We start from the raw sequence: 19,115 nt of genomic DNA, 5'->3' as shown, positions 1-19,115 counted from the left end.
AGGACACGAGGCCCTGTACCCTTGCCCTCCGCACCGGCCATGATGGCGAGGCTTCTTCCTTAGGGAGAAGCCCGAGAGGTTCCTCTTACGGGCCGAGGCCTCTGTGTCGGATAACTCCGCCTTCAGCCGACTCTGGTTCCTCTCAGCCAGCGGGCAGCCCGAGAGGCAATGGTGAGCTGTGAACTTGCCTGTGACGTGTCCGGAACCATCACAACCAGGAGTGGGGCACTTCCTGAGGAAGAGTTAGAAGGAGGAGGCTTACTCTGGGCTGAATCCACTTGTTCCCACTGAGCCCTTCCCCAGGCTGGCCCCCTTCGGAGAGTGTTTTGGGGAACCTGATGGGCCGCACAGAGGAGGTGTAGAGGACCCCTCTCTGAACAATGCCTGAGGGTCTCCGAGAAGGAGCCCTTCGCTCACCGGTGGTGAAAGCTGTACTTGGAGGTCCTGGTGTGTGGCAGGCTCCGACAGCTGAGAGGGGGACAGCCCCCGGGGGAGGCAGAGCTGGGCTCTCTGGGTCCTGGGGGAGCAGGAAGAAAAGTGTTAGCATGAGGTCCTGGACTGGGGGTGGGATGGGGGATGTAGAGCAGGGAAGGAACACTTTCTATGGGGAAGGTCAGCACTAAGAGCTAGCGCCCAGCTACGGGGCCCTAACATAGACTGTGACATCATTTCCTGCTACTGAGTAGCCGCCCCTCCTTGGGGAATGAGGACTTGGCTCTCATACGCTTTGTCAAAACCCCAGGCCATGTCCATTGTCTATGAGAGGAGATCCCTGTGGGAGAAAATCAACTCCAAGCTGGTGTGGGCACAGCAGTAGCTTAGAAGCCACATCAGGCACAATTATGTTACCCTGTTTGCTTCCCTGTTTTGTTCTTGAGACTCTGGTAACTTTCTTTAGGCCCTACTCGTATTTGGAGAAAAATCGAGAAGGATCAACACCACATGTGTCTTGGGGCTAAGTGGTCCGATGACCTGACCTCCCAGGCCACCTGCAGGGACCAGAATTTTATTTAAGGGAACCCAGCTTCCTCAGCAAACATAATGTGTGCTCTGTGTGCCTCTGCTGGGTGCTGAGGGAACCCCTGGGGAGCAGAGCTCCCTCCTAGGCACACTGAAGCAGCCTAAACCCAACAGCCAGGGAAGCCAGAAGCACAGCTCAGTGTAGCAGAGACCCCTGAGGCAGGGAGGATGGGGGACCCAGAGCTCACTGTGGGCACCGGAGCCCACCTGTGCATGATGGTCAGAATCCCATGGATTCTACAGGAGGGGGACAGTCAGAGCTCATGGGGTTGGGGCAGACTTCTTAGTAGGAAAGGGTCCGAGTGTCCTAAGCATACGCACGGAGAGGAGGCTGCAAGGGATGTCCTGTCTTGGAGCACCAGCCCGCAGGGTGGATGTCTGGGTGGTCGGCGTCAATCCAGAAGTCATAGGCGTGACTCCAGCCATCAAAGTGGAGCTGTGGAGGAAAGGCCGTTGGCAGTCAGGCGTTCCTCATGCAGCCCAGCTCAGCCAGGAGATCCTCCAAGCTCCAGGAGGTTCTCTCTGTCCCCCAGGCCTGTCAGAAGCAACATCGTGGATTGGAAGGACCAAGCAGCCAACCTCACAGTAACCCGCCTCCGCCACCACATTTTCCAAGGGCATCCTTCTTAAGTTACTGGCATCTTCCATCAATCTAGGCACAGGACAAGGGTCATCAGACCCACGTGGAAGGCTCAGAGAGGGGAAAGGACTGGTCCCAGCTCATCAAGATCACTCATGGACGAAGGCAGAGGGAAACCCAAGATCTCAACCTTGAGGATAGAGCTCTCCTCCCTACAACATGCAGCCTCCCTTACGTCTGGCTCCTGCCATGCCCTTGACCACAAAGCTGTCTACAGAATTCCTGCCCAGACAGCCTGTGCACTCCCCAATCCGAGGGGCCCAGAGCCACCTTTATCCGATGGTCCTCCACGTCCTCCACGCTGGCCACGCGCACCAGGGCTGGGTTCCTGCGGTCCACGGCCTCTAGTTTCATGTTGACCAGAAAGCTGTGTGGGGGCCGCTGCAGGGGGACAGCAGCCTTCAGGCCAACGCCCAGCTCAGGGGGGCCGAGGCCCCAAGGACAGAGGCCAAGTGCTGTGCCTTGGAAATCATGGCCTGCCAAAGGGGCAGCCTTCCATTGGGCTGGCTGAGTGTTCCATGCCTTCCCAGAGGTCAACTCTGGGAGCAGAGAGAGCTGACTCACCACCTTGAAGGCCCAGGTGGGCACAGCAGACGCCCCGGTTTCTTCCAGATACTTCTCCCAACAGAAGCTATCAGGGTCTGGGTAGTCTGGAGGAGAGGATGAGAACAATGTCTAGGCACCCCTGCACACTAGGGGAGTTCTCTCTCCCCAAAACAGGACCAGGAGCTCAGAAGGGGTACAATCCCCCTCACCCCCAGCACCACCAGAACCAGCTCCTGGCAGGGGCTCCTGAGGCAGAGGGGCACTAACCAGAACTAAGCACATCACCACCCCACAGTTCACTGTGGGTTCCCGGGCTCTCTGGGAACCCTGGCTCCCATTCCCACCTCCCTGGCCCCGCTGCTCCAGCCCTAGCCCCATACCCATCGGAAACTTTCTTTGCTTTAGATTCCTGCTTCCGTGTTGGGGCTGGGGAGGGGGTCATTTAACTTTCTTCCTTAAACCTCAACAGAATCGGGGGTTGACAGGTCTCTCCTGACATCAAAGACTTCTCAATTCCCAAGCCAAAAAGATGAGGCTCCAGGACCCAGATCCTAAAGGCCCTGCTACTGAGGCCCTGCGAAGGGGTTGGCGGAGGAGAGGGCTATGGGGCCAGGCCTGGGAGGGGGCATCTTCTCAGGCAGCAGGGTCACCTTGTGGAGGGGTGAGGGGCTTTCCTTGCTTCTGGCACCAGCCCACCGGGTGGATGTAGGGGCTGCTGGGGTCACACCTGAAACCGAGAATATTTCATTGTCCCAAGGGCCACTCTGAGGACGAGGACAGCATGGCTTCAGTGCCCATCCTCATTTTGCTGCTTGGTGACAGCTATACAGATGGCTGGTAAAAAAGGTCAGAAAACTGCAGCATTAACTACAAACTATAATAAACCATAATATCACAGGGAAAACCATGAAACACAGCAGCTTGCTCATCCTAACCTTGGTATTTTTAGATGAAACATCTGATATTACACTGTGTTGCTGAGGATACAACAGATCAAAGCCACAGGACAGTCAGTGAGCCCAGAGCAAATATCAATGTCAGGACCAGGCAGGGGCCACATGGGGCCTAAGGTCTGAAAGCCCTGCCTGGGGCTCCAGCCTTCCCCCCCCGACCCAAGGCCAAGTCTGGGCCCTCTCACTACCAGTAGTCGTAAGTATCATCCCAGTTGTCAAAATGCACTAGGAAGCGGCTGTCCACCACGTCGGTCACGCTGGCCACGCAGACGAGGGACGGGTTCATGCGGTCCACTGCCTCCAGCTTCATGCCCACCTGGAAGCCCAGGGGTGGGGGGCTCTGGGGGCAAGAAGAGGGGCTGCCATGGCCAGCCCCAGGCTGGCTAGCATGAACCCAGAACCCCCTGGCCCAGGAAGGAGCAAGTTCTCTAGGAGTCATCCCTGGGGTGGGGTGGGGAGCAGGAGAGAAATCGGCTGAGAAAGAGGGTCCCTCCAGGGCAGAATCCTAATCCCCAGCCCTGAGCCACTCGGGAGCTTCTGCTCTCCAAGGTGTGCTCACAGAGAGCCTCAATGAGCTGGAAGCTGAGGGACAGGAAGGAAGTTACACATTCCCCCAGAGTCCGCTAGGGTGAGCACAAGCCTCTCCACCCCAGGCAAGCCTGGCCAAGATTGCACTGCAGCTGACCAGGCAGCATGGGGCGGGGTGGGGGGAGCTGACGTGAGGTGGGGAGAAGGGAGGGAGGGCATCTGTCAGGCATAAGCTTCCAAAACTGTCACCTCCCTGTTGACCTTTACTACAACCCCATGGAGATAGGTACGATCATCCCCATTTTATAAGTTAAATAACTTGCCCAGAACCACAGTGCTAGTCAATGGTGGGACCAGGATTTCAACAGTTTGACTTAAAAGTCTGGATTCCCTGTCCTCATAGTGGGTAGAATGCCCCCAGTCACCTGGGATCCTGGGGCTAGACCACGGTGGGGGAGTAAGGGTCCCTGTCTGCATGGCACGGGGATCCTTTGACCCGCAGGGACTTTTGATATGGTGACAACTTTAACGGGGGTTCCTTAAGTCTCTCAGACCTTTGGCTGGGGATCAGGAGCTACTTTAACTGCTGGATAAAGCTGCCAGCTGCCTTGAACAGAGAAGAAGGCAAGGAGTGAGTGTTGGGACTAAGTGGGAGAGCTGAGGTATTGGTCAAAGGGAAGGAAAAAGCAGCTTCCAGAACACAGGCTTGGTCCTTACCACCAAGACTTGCAGAGCAAACCAGAGCAAGAAACCAGCACAGTGACGTCCCAGGGCCTGCGCCAAGCTGGTGGCCAGGGACTCGAAGGGGGTGCTCGGAGGAGAGGGCTTCTGTAGTGGGGCGGAGGGGAAAGGGAGGCGGAACCTATAACCAGCTCCCCCTCTGGCCCTGGGCCGGCCCAGAGCGCCCCCACCCCTGCTGGGTGGGAGGGACCAGAACAAAGCTGAGAGCACTGGTAGGAGCACTTTCTCCTGGAGGAGTCCAGACAGCCAGGCCTGAGGCAGGGACTCTGTCCCGGAGGGTGGTGTCCACTCTCGCCCCGGGGCACTCACGTGGCTCTGGCTCATGAACAGGTGCTTGGGGGCGGCCTGAGCTCGTGTGCTGCGCAGGTACTGGCCCCAGCTGAACTCCTCCTCCTTGTAACCTGGGCCCCTCAGGGGGGAAGAAGAGAGGGCCGTGCAGACAGAGGCTGGGCGGCAGCAAGGGTGGCCCACACCCAAGCACCACAATAGGGAAAGCCCAAGGACCTCCCAACCCTCAAGAGCCCGCCCGGGAAACCCTGCTGAGGCAGGATGTGACCTGGGTAGACACCCAAGGGGCAAGGGCAAAGCAGAAGCCCTGGGCTCCTAGTCACAGTGGGATTGCATGAAGGCCAGCTGTGGGGGGAACCGACGGGGAACAAAGGAAGGTCACTGTGAGCAACCCAGCCAGGCCTTACCTTTGGGGGGCTGCAGCTTATGTCCAGTCTTCTCGAACCAGCCGGCCGGGTGAATGTCAGGGGAGTTGGCATTGATCCAGAAGTCATGGCACTCGGAATACCCATCAAAGTGCAGACGTAGGCGGTAGCCACACACCTAGCCCCAGGATGGGGAAATCACAGGGACTCTGACGCCAGCAGACACCCACTCCCTCTCCTTCACCTCTCCTAGCCCAGGCTGGTGGTCTCAAGGGTCTCAAATGCTAGCAGATTCCCCACCCCACCACTCTTCCCCCCATCCCAAACGTGGTCCTGAGCTCTCCCATCCCACATTGAGGACAGATCAGGTACTCATGAGCCCTGAGCTCTGGGTGTGACAGGCGGAGTCTAGGACATCCTCTTACCCTTTGGAGCCCTGGACAGAACCCCACGGGCACCTACCAAGGCTCAGGCCTGTTCAGGGCCGCTGACAGCCTTGCCTTCTGCTACCGTGCCTCCCTGCTCTCTGCTCACACACTGCTCTGACCTCACCAAGCTGATGGCAGCTCCTTGAACTTGGCACCCTTGTCCATGCCCCTGTACTTTTGTTCCTTTGCTACTTCTGCCAGGAACACCCTACTCATTCACAACTTATCCCTCAAGGCTCAGCAGGAGGACTTTCCTCTATGAAACCCCTTCTACACCCTCGGTGCTGCCCTGCGCAACCTCTGTTGCTCCACTTCCATCCCTGCCGCCCGTGCCGCACGTTGCTGATGTGTTTATCTCACTGATTCCCACACCACAAGCTCCCAGAGGACAGGACCTTGGTTGGACACACACACACATCCCTGCTCTCAGCCCCTCTCCTCCTCGGGCTGCCCCCCGCCCCTGCACAGAAGGACACACCATTCAGTAACATCACCATGCCCAATACTTTGGTGTTCGTTCCTTTTTTAGCTTTCTGTGTGTTCCACCATAAGCCCCTAAAGATTGTGCTTTCTGAGGGCAGGGCAGCGTCTCCCTCATCCAAGCCAGGCCCTCCATGCCCCCAGGAGTCCCCGTCAGTCTACCCAAAGAGACATTGCCAGAATGTGGGTGCCTGCCTCAGCTCACCTCGGCCACGGTGAGGATGAAGTACATGGACGGGTGTTGAGGGTCGATGCCTTCCAACTTCATGCCCGGTCTGAAGCCATTCTTATTATGAGTGACTGCCTGGTACTGTCAACGCACAGATTGGGGAGGACCCAGCCTCCATCCAGCCTTATCCTTGCCTAGTGGGCTTGGGGTGAAGGAGCTGCCTTTAGGCCCCACCCGCCGCATATTACCAAAGGGGTAACTTATTTGGGGATCTTTAGTGCAAGGAGCAGGACAGACTAGCTCCCGAGTCCTCTGAAAAATATGGGCTAAGTCAGGGCTGGTCTAAAGGGCTTCCCCTTACTCAAGCCATGAGAAGATGAGCGTACAGAACTGGGTAGAAGGTACAAGGGTTGCAGAGTCCACAGGTGCAGTATGGGCAAGCCTGGGTCCCACCTCCCTACTTTCTCCTACCCTGAAAGCCTCTCACGGTGAGTCCCTTTTCTATTCTGGGACCCTGACCAGCCTCTCCCCCTTCTATTCTGCCAGTTTTTTTTTTTTTTTTTTTTTTTTTGGAGGGATATCAGACACACAATACACCAGAAGGTCTAAGTTTGGTAGTGAGTTCCTGGAATGGGCATACAAGCTCTTCCCAGGTAGAAATTATCCGACTCACGTCCTGGAAGAGGCTGACAGGGGCAGTGACAGCCTTCTGCTCCTCGAGGTAGGACTCCCACGACCAGCCTTCTTTCTTCTCCCCTGATGCTGTGAACAGGAGACAGACAGACTGACCCCTGGACTGCTCCCAACAGATTCTTCTTCTCAGTTTCCCCCGAATCAACTCTACCTTACCTCCAAAACAAACCCTTGTCTATGGTTGTGTGCCGCCCTCTGGGCCCTCCCAGCCATGATGGCCCCAGACCCAGGGTCTCAGACTTTAGGTGAGCCTCAATCTCCAGTGGGGCTACACCAAATTCTGTCCGCCCTCATCCCCCGGCCACTGTCAGGAAAAGTACTTTGGACTGTAGAGCACGTAACTGAGGTTACAAAGTCTCAGCCACAGAGGGACCCTGCTCTCTGACAAAGCTGAGTGGCAAGTCCTGAGCCAGAGGACTTCATTGCCTAAGCTCATGGGAGAAAAGAGGAAGAGAGAAAGGAAAGAGAAAACACGGAAGGAGGAAGAAACAGAGGAGCAAGATCACACGGAAATGAGAAACTCTCATTTTTCCATCCTCCTTCTGAACACAGAGGTATGCACAGAGACACAAATACATACCCATGTGTCTGGCGTGCCCACAGGATAGAGACAGATTGTATGGCCCTCCCAGACATACACACGCTGTACGTGCACGCGCACCCCCGCCCCGCCAAGCACGTGCACGCACACTACAGTCAGGGCCTACAGCCCTCAGAGCTCCAGGTCCTGGAGAGGGCGAGGGGAGACCAAGTCCCCTGAAGGAACTTCAGGTTAGCCTGTAGTGGGGACCTGGCCACCAGCATGGAAGAGAAACATCCTTTAGAGACTAGAACAGCTGGCAACGTGTGAGGTAGGCTCACGAGGTCAGCCTGGGCTGCCTTCAGCTGAAGGCCACGGACAATGAAAGAGGCAACTACTTGCAAAAATCAATTCATGTCGCTTGGGTAAACAGCTCCAGCTTCTTCTAGTAACTTCTCTGCCCCCAATTTTGTCATCTGCAATATGCAGACGACTTCATCTACCACAGGGAGTCGCTGGGAGGAGTAAATGAGATGCTGGGAGTAAAAGATCTTCACGAAATGCAAAGTCTGGTCTTGAGTTTCTGGACTCCCTGGGGCTCCCTTAAGTCTGTCTTACCTGGATTCTAGCTCTGCCATGCTCTGGCCCACTTGGCTGCTGCCCTGGTCATCCAGATGTGGAGGGCTCTGTCACTCACAAAGACGCTTTTTTCTTTAGTTGGAACCTAAGTGGCCAGAAGCTCCTCCTCCCCAGAAGCTGCCTAAGGTCCGGGGTCACTGGGCTGAGCCTGACCCAGCTGGGCCAGAGCAAGGATTTTCTTCATCATCAGACTCTCAGACACCCACACGGACACACCAGACAGAGCACATCCTCTGTCCTGAGTGAAATCTGGATTGTCCCAAGAACATATCACCTACTGTGCTCCCTCAAGAAAGCCTTGCTTTTCCCACTCGGCCTTTCTCCAGACTTCCTGAACATGCCAGGGGAGAGAATAGGCTTCGGGACCCCAGTCTTCGGGACAGTCTCTCTGTCTCTCACCACTACAGTCCCACATCATCCTGGATAATATCTCCCCACTTTTTCCAAATCACCACTTCTATCACTAGCCCTTCCCATCACCCGTCCCTTTCTCTCTAGAGATGAGATGACATTCTTCTCTACTCTTTTCCTCACCGTAACATGAGGCACTTGTCAGATTTCTCCCCTCAGGCACCTCTGCCCCTCCTTGGTCCTAACTCCCAAGTTCATCTTCTGTCGGCAAGTTCATCTTCTGTCGGCCGTACCCCAAAGTGGCTGAGTCCTAAGAATCCCCGTGCTACAGCAGAGACCTCTGACTTCATCTTCTGTCCCTTGGCCTCCCAACCCCCAACCTTGTCATTTGGCTCTTTAATTATCTGGATTTTCTCACTAGTCATGATGCATAATAAGTATACAGACGGCGCAGTTTGTTCTCAAACGCCACTTCCATTAACCTTAACTGTTCCTTTACCACTGAGTGGGACCTCCTGTGTGCCTGGGCTGGTGCCAGAAACCGGGGGTACAGGGATGCCTCAGCGACTTCACATCCACGGACCCCTTTAATCCTCATACAATGCCTTGAGGAGAAAGGTAGGATTCATAGTAATCCTTTTCACAGATGAGAAAAGAAATTATCCAGAATCCACTAGAAAAGGAGCCTGATTACTAAACCTTTCAGTCCTGATTAGGCCTCCCCTCCCTGACCAAAACCCCAGCCTCCTCCAGTTGCCTGCATCATCTTCCACGGTGAACAATGGGCTGAGCTGTTAGGTACAACCTCCAGACCAGAGAAGTCCCAAAGCTCCTGGGTACGGGTGTGCGGTCTGTGCGCTGCACACAGACGCCCAGCAGGAGGGTGAATGTGGGCTGACATTCAGCTGGGGCTCCTTGCGGAGCCGTGTTGCTGAGTCTACTCAGGTTGCCTTTTTCTAATTGGGTCTGCTCAGAAAGGACACCTTTTTACAATGTGTCCCAAGGTACGGTACAGACTCCCTGTGGTCCTGATCCTCTCTTGACTTCCAGAAACGCTGCTTTGCTTACTCCTGCTTCCTTAGACTAGGCGCTCTCGGCTAGCACTTTCTTCAGCTAGCCCAGGTTGCCCAAAACCAAGCTCGTCGCTTCTCTGGCCTTCTCAGTGCAGTCTATTTCAGTCCGTGGCACCAGCATCTGTTCAACCAGCCACATAAAGCACGGACTTGGGAGGGATCCTTCAGGTCTCTCTTTTCACCCCCAAGGATCCTTCAGTCCCCGAGACCTGTTAACTCCAGCTCTACCTGGCTCTCGAACTATCCCCACCTCTCCGTGCTCACTGTTCGTCTGGCTTTGAACCTGGTCCAAGAGCCTCTGGATTGATCTCTCTGCCTTAGATTCGGTCTATTACCAGAAAAGCTCTAAAATAGAACTGGTTTATTTCTTTGCTTTAAAGTCCATGATAGCTTCTGATTTACAATTTAAAAAAATGAAAAAATCCAGACATCTTTCTGCAGCATACAGAGCTCTTCGTGAACTAGCCTGATCATGCGTTTCCATGCCCCTGGGTGCTTCTGTGCATGTGCGCACACTAATCCCTCTGCCTCATAGATCCTGCCCATCCTATCCCTCGACCAGAGATCCTGTCCCATCTTATCTTCTTCTCATCCTTCAAGACCCAGCCATAGCTCTGGCACCTAGCACAGGGTTTTACACAGAAAGATGATCACCAAATGTTTGTTAAATGAATGACCAGAAGGATGGATATATGCATACATGGATGTATGGATGACTGAATGTATGGATGCTTGGATGCTTGAATGCTTAGATGCATGGATGTATGGATGCTTGGATGGATGGATGCAGAGATGGAATGTCACCCCACCTACCTACCCCATGAAGCCCTCCTTGACTATATGAGGCAGTCTGTTCTGTGACGGCCCTTCGTACCTACATATCTCAAACACAACACTTATTCTACCATTGAATGATAACTACCTGTTCATACATCTCACCCTGACATCAGACTACAAGTTTTCTAAGGACTAGTACTGTGTTTTGCTTAGTCTGAACTCTTCTATCTCAATAGAGCTGGGGGAAAAAAAGAAACAAAGGGAGAAGGCATGCATAGTATTAAGAGAAATAAAAAAAGGGATATCACCACATATCCTGCAGACTTTAAAAGATAAGAGGGTATTATGAAGAACTTTACATCCTTCTGACACACTTCCTTCTGTATCACCCAGTCTCAGGCCCACCTCTGCGCACTAGTGAAGTTGTTCTCGAGTCACCAGAGCCACAGTCCAGTGACTTTTTCTCATTCCTCAACTCTCTTGATCTCCATGTGCTACCAACACCCCTTCCATCTGCACATTTCCTTCTTGCCGCACTCTCTTAGCTATATCTTCCTCCTCTTCCTTTGCCATCAGTGGTTCTTCTGTCTCTGACCCCAACCCAGCTCCTCAATGGTGGATCCCTCGAAATACAGTAATTCCCCCTGATTTTCTCTCTTTCTGCTCAATCTCTTAGGAAGCTTCTTTGGCACTTCTTCAGTCGTTTAAGTAGAGAGAATTTGTTGGGGCACCTGGGTGGCTCGGTTGGTTGAGCAACTGCCTTCAGCTCAGGTCATGATTCTGGAGTCCTGGGATCGAGTTGTGAATCAGGCTTCCTGCTCAGCAGGTCGTCTGCTTCTCCCTCTGACCCTCACCCCCTCATGCTCTCTCTCTCTCTCTCATTCTCTCTCTTTCTCAAATAAATAAAATCTTTTTTTAAGAAGATGTTTTACAAAATTTATTTATTTGACACAGAGAGAGGGAGATCACATGTAGGCAGAGAGGCAGGCAGAGAGAGAGGGGAAAACAGGCTCCCCACTGAGCAGAGAGCCAGATGTGGGGCTCGATCCCAGGACCCTGAGATTATGACCTGAGCAGAAGGCCGACACTTAACCATCTGAGCCACCCAGGCGCCCCACAAATAAATAAAGAAAATTTTAAAAAGAAAAAACATTAAAAAAAAAAGAAAAATGAAAAGAAAAAACATAAAGAGAATTCACAAAATTAATGGTTCTAGCCAGACTTTCCACTGGGAACACAGAACTGAAGAGGGTGAGCTCCAAAATGGTATGGTCTACTCTTTACCTGGCCTTCAGTTTCCAGTGAATATAAATGGACCTTTTTGAAAACCTAATGAAAGCCATGGACCATCTCCCCAGAAAAATAAACAATTCACAGAATTTTGCATGCAAATTTAGACTAGGGACCTCAATTAAGAAGGCATCTAGAAGAGTCATACTGACTGATGACTTATACTGAATCCCACGCTCATTCCCAATTTGTTCCCAGCTCTGTAAGGGATTCCTTGTATTTTGATAAAAAATACGTTTCTTCCATGTCATTAAAAAATGGCATGGCTCTGAATAAACATTTTTCCAAAGAAAATATATACATGGCTAATAAGCACATGAAAAGATGCTCACCATCATTAGCCATCAGGGAAATGCAAATCAAAACCACAATGAGCTACCCCCTTCACACCCACCCGGGTGGCTATAATAAAAAAAGACAAGGGTGCCTGGGTGGCTCAGTGGGTTAAGCCTCTGCCTTCGGCTCGGGTCATGATCTCAGGGTCCTGGGATCGAGCCCCGCATAGGGCTCTCTGCTCAGCGGGGAGCCTGCTTCCTCCCCTCTCTCTGCCTGCCTCTCTGCCTACTTGTGATCTCTGACTGTCAAATAAATAAATAAATAATAAAATCTTAAAAAAAAAACAAACCAACAGCAAGCACTGATGAGGGTGTGAATAAACGAACCCTCATATGCTGCTGGGGTGGGGGGAGAGAAAATGGTACAGCCACTCTGGGAAACAGCCTAGCAGTTCCTTAAAAGGTTAAACATTAAAAAAAAAAAAAAAAAAAAAAAAAAAAAAAGCTAAATGTAGAGTTACCACATGACCCAGCAATTCACTCCTGGGTGCATACCCAAGAAAAATGAAAACATATCCACACAAAAACTTGTACACAGATATTCCTACCAGCACTACTCATGATAGCCCTGAAGTGGAAGGAACCCATATACCCATCGATTGACAAATAAAGTGTGATACATCCATACAATGGACTATCATTCAGCAGTAAAAAGGAATGAGATACTGATGCACGCTACAATGTGGATAAACCTTTAAAACACAGGGCTAAGGGGCGCCTGGGTGGCTCAGTGGGTTAAAGCCTCTGCCTTCGGCTCAGGTCATGATCCCAGGGTCCTGGGATCGAGCCCCGCATCGGGCCCTCTGCTCGGCAGGGAGCCTGCTTCTTTTCCTCTCTCTTTGCCTGCCTCTCTGCCTACCTGTGATCTCTGTCTGTCAAATAAAAGAAAAAACAACAACAAACAACAACAAAAGAAACACGGGGCTAAGTGAAAGAAGCCTATCACACAGGGCCATGTATTAGATGATCCCACTTATGTGAAATGTCCAGAACAGGCAAATCATATCCACAGAAAATGAACTTGGGGTTGCCTAGGACTATAGGAGGATAGTGGTTTGGGGGGAATGACAGCTCATGGGTACAGGGCTTCTTTTTGGAATGATGAAAATGCTTTAAAACTGAATGTGGTGATGGTTGCACAACTCCGTGGATACACTAAAAAAACACTGAATTTGTACAAGTCAAATGGGTGAATTACATGGTATGTGAATTCCATCTCAATAAAGCTGTTCGACACTACTTTGTAAAATTATGTATGAAGCACTAACTGCTTAAAATGGATAAAGTCGACGTCATCAAAATGAAAGCATTCAGTTCCTCAAAAACCATCATTTAGAAAGGAAAAAGCAAGCCACAGAGTGGGAGAAAATATGTGTAACATATACATCTGACAAAGGACTTATATGCTGAATATATAAAGAATAGGAAGAAGATAAACAACCCAATTCAGAATGGATAAAAATGTGGGGTGCCCGGGTGGCTCCGTCGGTTAAACATCCAACTCTGGATTTTGGCTCAGGTCATGAGCTCGGGGTCTTGAGATCGAGCCCTGCACTGGGCTCCGTGCTCAGCAGGGAATCTGCCTGAGATTCTCTCTCATCCTCTCCCTTTGCCCTTCCACCTCTCTAAAATAAATAAATAAATCTTTAAAAAAAAAAAAGAATGGGCAAAAACATATGTCTGAGGTAACTAAAGGGAGACAGAACAGGAATTTTGGGGGGCTGCTCTGAATCTGAAAAGACTGTAACAGGTTGACCCTAAAGAACGCCACCACAGATACCTGATCTGGACATCAGCAGAATGAGAGGTGACGTGAGAATATCAAAACAGCTATTAATGACGACATATATTGTGAAGACTTTGACCACGGTGTGTTAGAAAAGATTCCTCACACAAAGCAGCCATTGAAAATGTAACGTGGATACATGAGAGAGAGAGAGCCCAAGTGCATACATGAGTTACAAGGCTCTAACTCATGAACTACTGGAACATTCTGTCAGGACTAGACACGTCAGGCGGTTCAGCATGAACCCAGGAGCTGGCCATCCAACTGCCAGAGTATAGCTGTAACATGGATTCTCCACACACACAGGACACTCAAACAACCCTGCTACCCCTACCCCTCATGCCAGATTCTTCTGCCAAAAGACCCCAAAAACAACTGGAAAAAAACTGAGCCATACATGCAAACTTCTGCCAACTGATAGAGTATCTTCCCTTGGAAAAAGGAAAAAAGATGCAAGGAGGAAAATATCCAGAAATCAATGCCACACCAATGTTTATTTACCATTGAGATGGCAAGAGGTATGAATCAAAAGATAACCATACTGGCCAACAGGACCCAGCTAGAAGAATGCTGATTCATGAATGGATTCCCTAAGTAAGAGCAGCTGAGCCACTGTCTTGGGTGGTTGGACTGTCTCCTTCTTCTAGGTAAGATTTAAGAAGCCATAAACCAATGAGAGCTATGCTTTCAGCTTCTGATGTGAGAGCCTTGGGTTGAGAGACAACAGTGAAAATCTGGTTTGCTTGCAATGGGCAGAATTTCTAACAGACACTGCAGAGTTCAGAGCCCAGGTTATAGACTGGGGTCCTCTGGCTGGTACTGGATCCGTCAAGGCGGAATGTCCTAAGAACTCACCTCATCCTCTGGCTCTCTCTGAGACAGGAAAAGCAGTCACTCAGGCAACTGAGCCACAGTCCGAGCGGAATCACCAACACACACCTCATGCATTCCTGAACCGAGCAAACACTGAGAGTCTACGTAACAGCAGTCGCTGAGCTAAGCACCAGGGAAACAATGATTAATCAAATAAATTCAGTTTTGAGGGAGGAAGACAGACATTAAACAAGCTGTTATACACTACCTACGTGATTACAAGTGTGATGAATGTTACTCAGCTCCAGCTGACTGTTGTCACACGGGAACGGAGAAGGCCTGAGGGCCAGAGCTGACTATAAATGGCCTTTGTTTCCCCCCTTTTTTTTAAGAACCAGAAGGCCAGAATGGGGGCTCAGATAGCAAGGACAGACCAACAGCCAGCACAAGCTTGCTCACACCACCAAAGGGAAGCAATGCCATGTGACGCCATTAAAAGCTGTTTGAGTCTTTGGGTTCTGAGCCTGGCTGTGAGGCCCAGTCACGACTGGCTAATAGAGGATAAACAAGCACATGATACGATCCCTCCGCAAATACACATATACTAATGCGTAAACCAGAAACATCGTATCTCATTTCTCTCTCTCTCTCCCTCACACATACACTAATTTATACTCCTCTCTGTATGTACAACACACCACCACAGACGTAACCCACACTTCCAGCCTCACACCTCCAAAGATGTATACACACGTTACAGCAGTGTAGACACACCCGGAGATGCCGTACCAGACTGGCTGTTGTTGTACTCCTCACTCTCTGGGGTGCTAGCAGCCGGCTGTCCCTCTGGATCCTTTCCTTCTTCTTGCTTCTCCTGTGGAAGGCAAGCCTCGTTCCTGTCCTCACGGGTTGGAGTGAAGCCCCAGACTTATTCCAGGCCCCTGCCTGGCTCTCTGGTCAAATGATATTCTGCCCCAAACAAGTGGAATTTCTTCTAGGTCACCAGCAGGAGCATGGCTCCGGCGGGCAACCTCCTACCACGTGGGCACAAACTCACATGAGCATACAGCCCCTGGTTACACCGTCTGACTACAGTCCTCTCCATTCCTCAGACCTGCTGTGTGTTGATCTTACTCGTCCACTGGAACTTTCATGCTCTGTCTCTTCCAGCTTCTCTGCAACCTTCTCTGCCTCTGGCTTCGTGACGGGGTTCCAGTGATGGAGCTTTCCATCTGCCTACTCATCTCCTTGGGTGCTGGTGTATGTGAATGTGACTTAGCCCTGATGCTAGACTGAGATGCGAGCTCCAGAAAAAAAAGGAAGGTGATTTAATCATTTTCCTCTAACCCTGTATAGGACCTGAGTTAAAAACGGGACCCCAAAATAGGATGAGTGAGTCATCATGTGTCTTCTCTGGCCCTGCCCCACAGCCTTGATTAATGGAGAGGATAGTGAGAATAGACGTGTAGCCTCTAGCCTCCCCTTCCCCTCCCCACAGCCCTCTTCCTACCAAGGCCTCAGGCTCTGACTCCTCCTCTGAGGGGCTGTGGTATTCCCTGCGCTTCCTCTTCTTCATGGGTTTGAGAAGCTCAGAAGCGCTGGTGCAGGAGTTCTGGCCTGAGGAGTTCTCCACTATGACTGACCTGAGGGACAGATGGCCTGAGAGAAAGAGCCACCCACCCTACACCACCCAGTCCCTCTCCTAAGCCCGGAACAGGGGGAATGGGGTCCCCAAAGCAGAGCAAGTAGGGGTGCAATCCCCTCCCCCTTACCGCTCTTGGAACAGCGGCGGGCAGTCATCATTGGAGGAACCAACAGGATCTGGAACCGCGCTTTGCTGAGGTCCACACTCCTGGCACTGACAGGTGCCATCATCTTCTGGGGGATCCTGGGGGGAATCTTCTGGAGGATCCTGGGGGAGGTCCGCTGTGGGGGCCAAAGGGGCCTCAGACCTCCCGTCCATCACAACCACACTCAGGCTCCGCCCACCTCGGAGCTCACGCCCCCTCAGGCTCCCCGGGACCTTACCCCCCGAGTCTTCGCCATTTCAGGACCAACCCCTGGGCGCACCCGCAGAACCCAGGTCACCCACCCCATCCTCCCCCTGCCGCCCCATGGATACTCCTTAGGGAGCTCGGGCAATGCCCCACCCGGGCAGGGCCCCAGCCCGGGGACTGGGGGGTCCTACCCGGCTGTTGGGTGCCCGCATCGCCACCTCCCGCCGGGGCCTCGCCATCTTCATATTCGGCCACACCTTCGGGCCGTAGCTCTGGACTCGGGGGCTGCTCCGCTCCTACCATGTTCAGCGGTGCGTACTCGCTTATCCGGAACTGCAGCGTGGGAGGGTCTGAGGACGGGACTCCCGCACCCCCTCGACCCACCTCCGACCGGCAAGGTCCCCTCCGGCAGTCTTACTCCGCAAGGCTCGGCTCCCGGTGCCTCGCTCCAACCCACGCCCCCAGCAGCCCGCCAGACTCCCAGCGCCTCCACCCAAGCCATGCCCCTAGAGTCCCTCAGTCAAAGCCACACCCCAGAACCCTCCATCGCGGGCTCCTTCCTCCTCCCTCCCCCCGGGCCCCGCCTCCGGCCCGCTGGCCCCGCCCCACAAGTGCCCCTCGCCGGCCCCTCCGCCAATCCCCACAGACACTGACCCGCAGGCCGCTCCCAGGAGGCGGGGCCGCGGCCTCCGTCCACTCCAGGAGCCGCACTGAGGTGGCGCCGGAGCTGGCCGCAGGCCCGGGGCTTAACTGCGGCAGAACGGTGGCCGTGACAGGTACGCTGCCCGCCACTCGCTCCGGAGTGCCCACATGGATGGGCTCCCGTGGAAAACAGGAAACATCCAGGGCACTGTTGGGCAGGCCAAGGGTGGCCGAGCCGGCTACGAACAAATACACAGACAGACATGACACAGGTGAGCCTGGCGGCCCTGGCCCATGCATGTGTGTAGGCAGGTGAAAGTATGTCCTTCTCGGGATCCACACCTGCTTAGGCAGGTGTGGGGCTGCTCCTCCCCCCAGGCCCCTGGCTTGGCCCACCTGGGATGATGAAGGCGGTAGTGGGCAGGTGAGAGCTGGAACCTGGGCTGTCTCTGGCCACCAGGTGCACGTTGACCTCTCCTGTGGAGGGCCCCTTCAGTGTCCTCAGCATCTCCATTTCGGCATTCCCCTCCATCCTGGTAGGCCTACAAGCTGAACACGACCCCCACGGTGATCAGGGAGGGAAGAGCCTTCTTTGAGGAGGAGCTGGTCACCCTGTAGAGAAAAGCCTCAGCCCTGAGGAGAGCATGGTGTCTTAGGAGACCAACACTAAGTCTGGCTCCTGGTTCTAACCAGGTCACCCAGGTGAGGGCTCTGGCCAGGCCCTGACTCTCCCCCGGACTGGAAGATGGGCATGTGTGAGGGTGCTTTGTAAACTGTGATGTATAGGTACACAACCGACTCTGGGAGTAGGTCTCAGGCCAAGGTTCTGTCTGGCCAGCTGCCAACGACAGAGCTCAGGCTATGTCCAAACTCCCCTCTTTTCAAGCCCCACCTCCAGCCCCACTAGACTCTTCTTCCTGTGGGGACTTAGAGCCCTCAAGTACCAAATTCACTCTCACTCTTAAGGTCCATTTTCCTGGGAGGTCATTTTCCCAATCACATTCTTTGACGCCCCCTGGCCGCAATTCTTCCAACCCTAAGCACAGAGTGAGCACTAGAAGGTCCGCTGAACAAACGCACACATGTGAAAAGCAAAGACGTGCTCTTCGAGAACCCAGATAGTGCGTGACTCTTCCATATAATAAAGCAAGGGCAAGAACATTTAATAAAGAGGTGGATGGATAAGTAAATATATGGGGAAAAAAGACCTAACAATGTAACAACTATACTTAATAAATATCTATCATTTACTTAACTCCTAAAACTTATTGGCCACTGTCCTAGTGGCTTACCAGCACTGTCCAGAATTTTCTGTGATGATGTAAATGTCTTATGCCTACATTGTCTAACACACTAGTAGCCACTAGCCACATGTGGTTCCTGAGCACCTGAAATGTGGCTAGTGTGAATGAAGAACTGAATTTTTTAAATCTTAATTTAAATTAAATAGTCACAGTGGCCATAGTTACTGTACTGGACAGCAAAACTTTACAGATATTATAATTGGCCTGTCGGCTCTATTTGCAAAACACCTCTCAGAGTCTGAGTTCTCTCCATCTCCTTGCTGCCTTGCAAGTCCCAACTCCCATCAGCCCTCCTTGGACTTCAGAAACTGCCTCCTACCTCATCTCCCTTTTTCTTCTCTTGCCTCCTACAGTTTATTCTCCAGTAAGAGAAAGCTTTAAAAAGGTAAAACAGGGGCGTGGCTCAGTGGTTAAGCATCTGCCTTGGCTCAGGTCATGATCCCAGGGTCCTGGGATGGAGCCCCACATCGGGCTCCCTGCTGAGCAGGAAGCCTGCTTCTCCTTCTCCTTCTCCCACTCCCCCTGCTTGTGTTCCCTCTCTCACTGTCTCTCTCTCTCTGTCAAATAAATAAATAAAAATCTTAAAAAAAAAAAGATGTAAACCAAATCACATAATTTCCCTACCTAAAATTCTTCCATGGCTCTCCACTGCCCTTAGAATAAAATCAAAGAGGTTTACCCTATAGAATCTGACCCCTGTTTTCCTTTGACCTCATCCTCCACCACCTGTTCTCCAC

The 19,115-nt window shown here is 52.4% G+C and overlaps 1 protein-coding gene across 8 annotated transcripts in view; it reads right to left on the bottom strand.

Annotated features, from left to right (window-relative positions):
- Positions 1-19,115, bottom strand: part of L3MBTL1 (L3MBTL histone methyl-lysine binding protein 1) — a 34,115-nt gene that overhangs the window by 10,499 nt on the left and 4,501 nt on the right. For 4 of the 8 annotated variants that reach the window (XM_047745360.1, XM_047745361.1, XM_047745362.1 and 1 more), the window contains 17 exons: positions 17,471-17,623; positions 17,087-17,313; positions 16,624-16,765; positions 16,208-16,361; positions 15,946-16,078; positions 15,225-15,309; positions 6,832-6,920; positions 6,195-6,299; positions 5,124-5,259; positions 4,738-4,829; positions 3,348-3,499; positions 2,857-2,933; positions 2,225-2,310; positions 1,931-2,041; positions 1,342-1,456; positions 418-517; positions 35-232 (listed from right to left, as the gene is read on the bottom strand). In XM_047745360.1, the coding sequence (XP_047601316.1) occupies positions 35-232; positions 418-517; positions 1,342-1,456; positions 1,931-2,041; positions 2,225-2,310; positions 2,857-2,933; positions 3,348-3,499; positions 4,738-4,829; positions 5,124-5,259; positions 6,195-6,299; positions 6,832-6,920; positions 15,225-15,309; positions 15,946-16,078; positions 16,208-16,361; positions 16,624-16,765; positions 17,087-17,313; positions 17,471-17,623 (2,155 nt within the window). Of the gene's footprint in view, positions 1-34; positions 233-417; positions 518-1,341; positions 1,457-1,930; positions 2,042-2,224; positions 2,311-2,856; positions 2,934-3,347; positions 3,500-4,737; positions 4,830-5,123; positions 5,260-6,194; positions 6,300-6,831; positions 6,921-15,224; positions 15,310-15,945; positions 16,079-16,207; positions 16,362-16,623; positions 16,766-17,086; positions 17,314-17,470; positions 17,624-19,115 lie in introns of those variants that run through there. The other 4 variants (XM_047745365.1, XM_047745366.1, XM_047745364.1 and 1 more) reach the window with 2 other exon arrangements.

Source organism: Lutra lutra, chromosome 9 (assembly GCF_902655055.1).
Source record: "Lutra lutra chromosome 9, mLutLut1.2, whole genome shotgun sequence".
In the NCBI taxonomy this organism is placed as follows: Eukaryota; Metazoa; Chordata; class Mammalia; order Carnivora; family Mustelidae; genus Lutra; species Lutra lutra.
Note: the sequence above shows the minus strand (reverse complement) of the source record. Positions and strands in the feature narration are given on the sequence as shown.